At 45.2% G+C, this 10,573-nt stretch overlaps 1 protein-coding gene across 1 annotated transcript in view; it reads right to left on the bottom strand.

Moving 5' to 3' along the window:
* Positions 1-10,573, bottom strand: part of ULK1 (unc-51 like autophagy activating kinase 1) — a 76,266-nt gene that overhangs the window by 64,045 nt on the left and 1,648 nt on the right. The window contains exons 2-3 of the mRNA XM_014307181.2: positions 9,818-9,910; positions 9,684-9,725 (exon numbers count right to left, since the gene is read on the bottom strand). Coding sequence (XP_014162656.1) covers positions 9,684-9,725; positions 9,818-9,910 — 135 coding nt within the window. The remainder of the gene's footprint in view (positions 1-9,683; positions 9,726-9,817; positions 9,911-10,573) is intronic.

Raw genomic sequence — 10,573 nt, 5'->3', positions numbered from 1 at the left:
CCAAAGGGAAATGTCTGGGTGTACCCACAGTTAGTCATCCTCCTACCACAGCTTAAAAAGTCTCAGAGAGGAATTTTCCTTAGAAAAATCCTCCTCTGCACTCTACCCCTGAACTCAGCCTGCCACCAAGTTTAGAAAGATGCTCAGGAAGGACAAAAAGTGGAAATTTGATTACACAACACTCCAGGATTCTCTCAGCAGCTCAGTGTTCTCACCAATCGGTGTGAGACCAGTGCTGTAGTACACTCTGGGGGAAAACCAGCTAAGAATGACTTGTACCTCACACAAGGCCAGAAGATGAAGGTAGCTCCAGGGTTACACCCATGTGGTGAGCACTGGAGCTAAAAAGGCTCCTGTTGCCTACAGCAGAGGAGCCATAAGCACTCCTCTAAGACATACCACTCTCCTGGGTGTTTGCTGGCATCCCTGTGATGGCAGAGGGTTTGTGCCTCTCAGGAGATATCACCAACAAGCTGCTCAGCACCACCTCTCCAACAGCACCCAGAGATGCTGCCAAACAAAGATAATTTTGCTGCACATGGATCTCTCTAAGCAGGGCCAGGACTTCACCAACTGCATCAACATAACAGAAGCACAACACAAAGCTGAGGGTCTGACAGTAGAAGATAACTCAACATCAACTGAAAGCTAAGCTTTTCCATCTACTTTTTTGTTACTTTCCCTGCTCACTGCAGCAGAACCACTGTGTATCACATCCTCCTGTTTTGCCAGCAGGATCTCATGGAGCCAGTACCTTTCTGACGTGTGGTCTCCAGTTATTGCTTTCTGACAGTGGCACTGGAGTCACAAACACAGTCCAAACAAACACAACTTTGCTTTACAGAAGCCAATTCTTAGGCCAATGGCATCTGGAAAATCCCTAGCTCAGGCAGGGGCTCCCAAACTGACTGGGTTTGGGAAAAACAAACCTGCTGTTCTAAAGAGAGGAAAACAACTTTCCAAAAAGTAAAATCTCTTAGAACTGTTCAACTGTGGCTCACAGCTTGGCTTGAGCAGGTTAGCCTCTGAAAAGGGAAAGGAAAACTGTCATGATATGCAAGGATTATCTCCTCATGCATCTATTGGAACGGAAGCAAGATAAGGGACAATAGCATCATCAATCAGAAGTGTGAGAGAACTTATCATTGCTCATCCTTTGGAAAACCGATCTAAAGCAAAGAAAAGATATTCACATGCCTTTTGACCACAAGTGAAAAGAAACACAGGTCTCAGAGCCTCCTGTGTTTCTGTTCTCTGGCCCTGTTATCCTCCTCTCTCCTCCTGAACATCACCAATAAGGAACTCAGGAACATTTTGAGCAGGCTTCTAATTCAGGAGACAATTAACTCAGATGAAGAAAGGTAAAACCTACTGCTACTGACTAGAAAGTGTTATTTCCAGAGTCAGCAGATCTGTGACTACCAAAACAATGAGGGCTTCTAATTTCTTAATGTAGATCCCATGGAGTAAGCATCAGAAACAAGACCTGGCAAGGCCCACCATGTTCTGTCCACAATTGGCCCACAGTTGGCCATTGACTGCATTCTGCTTCCTTCTGACCTGCCAGCTTGCTCTAGGACATGGAGCAAGCAGAAGGAAGGCCCTGCAGCACAAAAATGGTTGATGGGTGGCCTTGCAGCAGGCAGAGTTTTGTAGAACTGGAAGAACAGTGATGACAAGGGTCAGCACTGCCCACTGCCCCATTCCAGGCACCACTGTACTCTCCAATGTACAACAGATGAGCTGTTTCAGGACAGGTTGTACTTCAGGGCAGATTAAAAACAGCAGGAAAACCATTCTCTGGTACTACACAGGCTTCAGGAAGGGAGGGAGACTATTTCCCATCCCCCTGGCAACAGTTCTAAAGTCTGCTTGCATGACATTAGAAAACAAACAGGACAACGTCATGTCCGTGGAGCTGCTCTTTCCCAGGCAGCTCATACCACGACAGCCAGATGGGATCACTGCTGGAGAGGCAGCTCAGCCTTCAAGTGACCTGAAGAAACTTCACCATTCCTTCCACTGGGCATGAGTCCCAACAGGTTCCTTCAGCCCAGCCCAACTCTTCCCCCCAGCTGGTCACAGCCCTGCTGCTGGGCTTCACAAATTCACTGCTGGCTTCAAACAGAGCAGAATAATATCTAGAAGCTTTTTCAAACAAAAGCAAGCTCCTATGCAAAAGGCAATGCATTATATTAATGCTATCGAGAGAGGAAACTTCAGAATTCTAAAAACAATGACAAAAATAATCAAGACCCGATTTGCTTTTCTGTATTTATTCCTCATCTCCTTCCTGTTCACAGCCATACCATAAACTGAACATTTAAGGTTGAATTCCCCATTACCTTAAGATCAGTCACATGTACTGGAATTAAATCCTTGCATACCTTAAGGTTGCATTTTATCAGCCTTCCCAATGAGAAGGGGTAGTGGGGGAGAGCTAAGGGTTGAGGTGGATATTTCAGTTTTAATCACACTCTTTGAGACACATTAATTGATTGAGATATATGCAAATACAAGCAAAGTGACTCAGTCCTGAGGTTTGATTAATGTAGTCCCCCTGATAAAGTTGGGAACTGCTTGTTTTTTAACGGTATATACCAAACACAATCTGATACTCTGCAAGAATTGTTTGGGTTTGGGTTTTTCTGGTGTGTTTGTTTTCTTTTTTTTTTAAGAAACTCTGAAAATTAGAGGTCTGACCTCCCAGGATTTTCTATGGAAGCTGCATGAGTGCCTGGCCTTTGCAAGTCTCTTTTCCATCCATTTATTTCATACTTCATTCACCAGATTTAAGAAAACAAGCACACTTGTTACCACAAAGGTGTGGAAACAAGAGGTATAAAGAAAAAAAGAGCCTGAGTTTTCTTTCAAATAGGAAGAGCCTTAATTTAAGAAGAGAAAAAATCCAGTTACTGGAAGCCAGAGAAACACAAGATCAAATCTGCACTATTTAAACAACAGAGAAATAAGCACTTTTTAACATATTTAGTATGATGGCTATGATTGTCAATCAAATGAAAAGAGCATCCAATGCAAATGAAGAGAGTGTGTGCAGGGTGAGGTGACACAGCACCCATGGGGACACACAGAGCCCACCCCACAGCCCCTGGGCTGCCTCTCAACCCTGCCTGTGGTCCCTGGGGTCCTCATCACACCAGCAGCTCCCACACCCTGGGCCACCAATGCACTCAGAGCTGGCTGGGAGTCTCCCCCTTCCTGGAGGTTTTTAAGATGCTTTGCTAAATGGGATCTCTAATGACTTAAAATTATGCATCTTTCATTCCCCCCCACTGGAACCACAGTCTGGTTGATCCCTACTATGCCAGCTCAGCTGACCTAATTCCTCCTGTTATTCTGATGCTAGGAGACAAGCCAGGTGCTCCTGCAGCCAGACTGAACATTATTGCCCTAAGCAACCAGTGATGCACAATTTGATTCATTTCTATCAGCCCCCCTTGAAACAACCTTGCTTAGTAAACAGATGCAGCTCTGAGATCCTCACTCTGCATTTTGACAGCATCTCTATGTTTATGGTAGCATTAAAGGTCTGCACATTATAAAGCTGGAGACAATGCACAATTAAAGGGCCTCTTTGCTATACAATAAGCACAGCAGAGGTTCCAAAGCTATCTATGGGCAGGGCTCATCCCTGCATTCTGCTGTGAACACTTGTTATTACATTTCTCAGACAGGAAGCCTAACACCTGAAGACAATTAAGATGCTTTCTCTTAATCAAAGTATGTTAAGGTCTGCACCTGAGAAACACTGCCTTGGAAGATCACATCCTTCATGCTCATTTTCCGCCCAATGTGCCATTTGCTACTGCTATGTGAACATAAGTAACAGCAGGGGGGAAAAAAACCACCAGCCAGACAACAAAAGACATCAAGCAAAACCATGTATACTTTTTCTGAAAGCAAAACCAAACCAAAAACCTCTCCTTGCCTTTGCAAAGACCACCCCTGTGCTTAGCTTCTCATTCCCACTGGATCTCACTTCTGGGATGGAGGCAGTTTGCCTCGTGGAAGACCCACATCCAATTCTCTGGGTGTTTTTCCAAAGCAAACCAGAGCCATCCAGCTAGGATTCCTACCACCAGCACCAACCCTCTGTTTGTTGGTCGGTGCAAAGCTTTTCAGCTGGTACCAACAGGTGGGAAAGCAGGAGGAGAAGGGAGGACACACCAAAGTGAATTGTACCCTCTGTTCTCTATACAAGAATGAGCACTAATATGAGCTTTTGAGACACACAGGTTTATTGCAGTTTCACAGTTCAGTGGCAAGTTCAGTCTAGTCACAAAGCTAAATCTTTCAATTAGGCTTTGGTTTGAGCCTATAAATATTTGAAATAAATCCAAACAGTGTTTTTCCACCTGAATTTAATCCCACCCAGCCACTCATAGGAAGATGTGTCTCCCAATCCATCATCCAAATCTTCACCTCCTTGCTTTGCTCACTCCAAATGTGTTCAGTTATCACAAGGATTTACACAGTGGAAACTTTCATGGTGGAAACACCAGTGGAGCTTCAAGAGCAGCAGCACAAACAGCAGCCACCAGAGCTTTGCTATCAAACTGTGAACACAACAGCCTTCCAGTTTCCTATTACTGCTGGGGAACATTCCTTAATCTGTCATTATAGGCTGAGTAATGCTACCTTCCACAGGAGCTTTGGAGACCATTAACCACCACGTCGCCGGCTCTTCCATGACACCTTAATCATGTGAGAGGAACACAGGTGTGTGCTTTACACACAGCATGAGTAAAACAGTGACCATAGTTTCAGAAATGCGGCAAGACAACTCCCTCTAAAAAAAGCCCATGACTGAGGTCTATATTTAGTGGTCAACATTTGCTGGATGTTTCTGTGACCTGCACAGTGGGATACTTGGGTGGGGAAGCCAGCATCAAATCAAAGCTCAACACTACAGAACTCTCAACTCTCTACAAACATGGCCATCAACTGGCAGAGGGTGGCTGTGTTTTCATCCTTTCCTCTTCTAGCTCTAAATTAAGCCAGATTCAATCTTCAGTAAGAGTGATTCCCTTCAACAGATGCGAGGATGCTGACGGAGCAGGACAGCAGGCACCCCATTCTTGTCTGCAGCACAAACAGAAAGAGGATTGCTTGGCAGTTCAGAGAGCTGCACTTTACACCCACTCACCAGGCAAGCTGCCAGCTTCGCTAGGAGATGGAATTAAAACAGGGTCTAAGCAGGCAGCCTGACCTCAGGAGAGCAATCTCCCAGACACAGAGTGCCTCTTCAGTCATTCCAAGTGCCTCAGTGGAGCCCTGTCTCCTGAGACAGAGCATGTAAACAGCAGTGCCTGAGGAACAGAAGATCCTGCATGAGGTGGCACGAGAGGTGGCCAGGCATGAGGTGACACTGCAGCAGCACTGATTCACCCAGCACCACGCTCATCAGAGCACTGCTGCAGCAGAGGTGAGCAGTGCTGGAGGGCACACAGAAGGACACTGCTGTCCACAGGGGTCCTGGGGGACAGCAGGAGGCACGTACACAAGATGCAGAGTAGCATCTGTAGGCTCTGTGTCAAAAAAAGGGTGATGGTGCAGCCAGCACAGCACATCACAGCCCAGCAGGCACGGCTCTATTGATCACAAGGACTTTCTACACAGCAGCAACACAAGGCTGTCATTACCTGGCTCTCAAGACCAGCCCAGGGTGACTGATCACTAACCTGAGAAGCATTTGTTCTGCCACCCATGCCTTAATCCATGTGCACAAGAAAAATCTGCACTGCAAGGACTCTGTGTTCTTTGTCTCCAGGTGATACAGTCATCGCTGCAGAAATATTTTTGGTGAGTCTGTACCAGGTGACTGAGTAAAGCACTTGTCTCAGCTCATCCCAAACTGGTGAGTATAATAAATCAACCTGTTACCAAGGTGTAGAAAGCAGACCCTCAGGTAACATAGGCTGAGCCAGAAACGTCACAGCACAGTGGCTCGTGTGACTTTAACAGCTGTGTTACTGCAACCAGTCCATCCCACCCATCCAGAAACTGGGGGGGCTAAAACCTGACAAAAAACCACCTGATATCCACTCAAGCACAGTCATAGCTAGGCTGCTTTAAGAAGCAAGTTCAGCTCACAGTGCACAACTACAGAAAATCTGTCAGTAAAATAATCCTCCTTATTTCATGCAGGAAAATGCTTTCTAATATCCAAAGCATGGCACGTCCAGATTCAGCAGATATTCTGCCCTAGCACCAACACAGCCACGTAGGAAACCTTCAGCTGACGCCTATTCAACCTGGGGCAGCTGGCACAGAACAGGGAGGGAAAGACACCCAGAATCTCCCACTGCCCAAAGATCTTAGCTATGTATGCAGGAACTTCTTCCTAGTGCTGCAAGAAATTTTCTGGCACACAGTGCACCCAGGATTTGACAAGTCCAAGGGTTCCCTTCCTACCATTCAATCTCCTCAGCTAACCAAGTGGTCTCTGATCACAGATTTAATGTCCTGAGACACAAAAGAAACCAAAGCAAGACCCACACACATGTGCTAAGCTTTCCCTGAGTTGAGCTGATCCTGAATCATGGAGACCAGTTTTCCAAGAAACTTTATTTCTATACCAAGTCCTCTGTTGGCAGAAACCATCATTTGTTGTTACTAATTTGTACCTTAAGGAACAAGGGCTCATTTGGCTGTTGTCAGAGTAAAAGGATTTCTGGTGCCCAGATGTCCCTCTGGAGTACTCTGCTCCTCTTTGCTACAGACTGGGGACCCCAACAAGCCAGCTGAGGGGTCAGGGAGTGATCAGCAGCAACTCATACACCCCACACATGGTGGAATACAGCTTTTACTGTCTGCCAAACACCCCCTGTGCCTAGGAAAAACCCACACCACAACTCCATACTGACACTGAACAGACAGCACTTTTAGAAATGTGGTACAATAAGATTTATCCTCTTTTTGAACAGGGGTTCTTGCATTAGGCTCCTAAACTATTAACATCACCTCTCATTAATATGAGAGTACATAATGGGAATATGCATATTTCATTTTGTGAGCCATTCTCATGTACTGATGCTGTTCTAAGGACTCCAGCAAGGGGATCCAGAAAAGTCCAGTCACTGCACTTCTATGGATTAAACATTCATCAGAATCATTTATTCCTAGGAAGTTCCTTATTTTGTCATTATTTATGAACCAATATCACAAAGATCTGTGAAATGAGAAGGAACACAGCAATCTTCCCTGGATTTGAAGGATAAATTAAGGGTGAGAGCTGCTTGTCAGTGCTAAACGTCAGCACTGCAAATGTTTGTCTGGAGCAAATCTAGCCTTACATCAAAAATCTCATGTTGTGAGAGGCCTGGCTAACATGAGTTTTTAACCAGGAAAATGCAAATGAAAGCATCATTGGGTGTAATCACTCGCTTACAGCCACTGTGGTTTTGGTAACCATTTCCTTGTGTGCAAGAAACACACGAGTAAAAGTCAGAGTCACTGTTGACAGGCAGTGCAGAGGAAGGGAGGACACAAAATGCAATGACAGACAAAGCTACAGGGCAACAATAAGTTTCACAGGAAGTATTTTTTTCCCTTTTGCTCTGTGTTGTAATGCAAGAATAAACATCTTCTATTTTAGAAAGCCTACAAGTAAGGATTCAATTAACTGCAAATATGGTATTTTTGAGGATAAATATACATGCAGCTTTGAATGAAGCTCCTGATCTGGTATCAGAGGAGCAATGTAAGTAGTAGTCTTTTCCAGAAAGTAAGGAAAGGTGGGCAGAAGCCAGCCTTCCACAGACCTGCACTTTTACCTTTGCAGATAATTTACTCTCACACAACCCCTAAGCAGACACAGAGCAAGGCCAAACACTCAGATACACTAAACACACAACATATGTGGGTTAACTGCAGCAGACTGTCTGGTAATAGATCACCTCACACCAGAGGAGAGTCCACACCCAATGCCCCCTAAATAATCTCATTTTCTCTGAGAAATCAAATTACCCAGGTCATACAAGGACTCTATGACAAAGCTGGTAACTAAGCACAAACCTGGGCATGACTTGAGCCCTGGACCATTTTTAAGTTCCTGTTTTGTGGTATCTTACATAGCTTCTTGCTAAAATCTCACCAGAATACACTGCTAAACACAGAATTTGATAAAGCTCATCACAAAAGGAGAAAACCACATTTCTATAATTGCAACAGTGATGAAATTGCTCCTTTTGCAGAAAATGTCTTTGAGTCGCCTCCTACTCAGCAATAACGCAATAACTTGAAGCAGGGAGAGGAATCTAACAAAAGTGTTTAAAGATCTCAGTCAGCATAAATACTTCATACAAATGCTAACTATGGAGTGCCGGAGCAGCCAGTCACTCTCTCAAGTGAAAAGTTATTAAGCAAATTAGGAAGGTACAGAGAATGAAAAAAAAAAAACCAACAAACAAAAACACCCAAACCATGAGATCTAGTGCTTCAAGTGGGCTGTGCCCACAGGAAGCTTTCCCAGCTACTCTGCAGCGCTCATCAGCCCAAAGGCTGCTTTGCCAGATCAGCTCAGGAGCAGAGCACAGCTATGAAAGGAGATTTCCCAGCAGCAATTCTGCTCTCCAGGGCAGCCCTGCAGAGCCCCCCGCTCCAGGAGGGAGGGATCCGGGGCTGTCCCAGCTCCGGGGCTGCAGCACACCGGGTGACAGAGGCGGACTACAGCACCCAGCAGGCACCGCCGGCCGGGCTGGCTCTCACCGCCGGGGCTGACGCGGAGCCACCGGAGCCAATCCACGGCACAAGGAGGAATGTCAACAAACACGGCGGCCTGCGGGACGCGTGATACCGGGGACAGGGCAGGACACGGCCGATAAGCCACGCCAGGGCCGGCCGGGGGCGGTCACACAGCGCTCACCCACCCTGGACCGCAGCCCCTCATCCAGCAGCACCGCCTGCACCAGAGCCCCTCATCCTCCAGCACCGCCTTTCCATCCCGCAGCGTTATTTTTTAAAAGCATTCACAAACAGCAAAGAAAACTTGCCCCGTTATCAAGCAGGATTTAACAAATAATCAAGGGGGAAAAAATAAATTTAGAACTGGATGGTTCGCGTTTCGCAGCAGATCGGTTTTAGCCCCTCTAGATTAGATCTTCAGGGCTGGCTTTGAAGGAAAAATGTCTGCTGCAATTTTTAACACTTAGTGACGACCACAAGGACAACAGAAAAATGCAAATTAAAATCCTCTGGAGCTAAGACAATCATATGCTACAAAGTCATGCTTGCACTATTTTTACGTGGCCTAGGAAAAAGACATTTTCTCAGGGAGTGTATCCAGACCAGAGAAATAAAATAAAGAAGTGGGCATGCCAAAAATAACTACTGTTAATTTTATTTCTAACATTTTGAGAACTTAAAAGCTTCCAGCACAGGCATATTCACCACACTGCATTTCACTGTGTAACATCCTGGAGCAGAAGCTCCCACCTCAACTCCCAACTGCACATGAGTTGTCTGGTCCAGCCAACAACTAACACATGATCTGGTATGTTTGTTTATCTTTCCATAACTTATCAGGAGGCTTTCTCTTCCCCCTCCTCCCCCCACCCCGAGTACACATCAGAATACAAACACTTGTTAAAAAGTGAAATTTCACAAACTCCATTCAACTTTTCCCAAATTTAGAATGCTTTGACATAATTGAATGTATTTACCTGGAAGTCATACAAGGCAACAATGTTTTCATGTTTCAATTCCTAGAAAAAGTAAAAAAAAAAATATCATAAGCTAGGCGCAACAAAGGGCATATAGAATAAAGACTGAAGAAAATAAGTCAGTCTGCCTTTACCTTAAGAATTTTTATTTCCTTGCCTAGCAGTGTTTGTGATTTTGCAAGGTTCTTCTTGTTAATACATTTCACAGCCACTTCCAGCTCAGGTTTCTGAAACAGTACATAAATAACACAAACAAATGTAAATTTCACCATTCATCCACAATAGGATAAGCAGCCTCCTAACAGATTACAAATCCTACTGAAAGAAGTGTCTTGCAGCACCGGTAAAGGCCTCTCACTTCACATCCTAATGCCTTCTCCCTACTTGTTCAGACTTGCCCTTTCCCGAATTATGCTTGTCAGCCCAAGGTTTAGGTTTTGTTACTACTTCATACAATGATTATCCTCTTATTTAATCACTAGAAATAAATGCACTGTGGGAGCCGTGGCTTATCCCAAGCACTAATGATGGAAAATCCACTGCCGGATTGGTTTCCTTTTATTCACCAGTAAGAGATTTCTCCTCCTCCTTGAAAAATGAAGTGGAGAAGGAGAGGACTTCACAGACACACACACACAAAAATCCCAAACAAAGTAAAGAGTTCCTTTCATAGATAGTGTGTAGGGATTTTTTTCCTCCCTTGTTTTGGAGGTGGGGACGGGTTTTGAGTGGATCTGGGAGGCAGCTGACGGCCTCCCAGCCCCAAGGTGAAGCCACCTGCCCGGCTCCTGCCGGGACACACATCTGCTTGGAAGGAACTCCAAGGAGAACAATAAGAAATAAAAATAAGCACACCAAGCCCGGGGTGATGCCCAGGTTGGCAAGAGCCG

This window comes from Geospiza fortis, unplaced genomic scaffold (assembly GCF_000277835.1).
Source record: "Geospiza fortis unplaced genomic scaffold, GeoFor_1.0 scaffold408, whole genome shotgun sequence".
NCBI classification, from domain to species: Eukaryota; Metazoa; Chordata; class Aves; order Passeriformes; family Thraupidae; genus Geospiza; species Geospiza fortis.
Note: the sequence above shows the minus strand (reverse complement) of the source record. Positions and strands in the feature narration are given on the sequence as shown.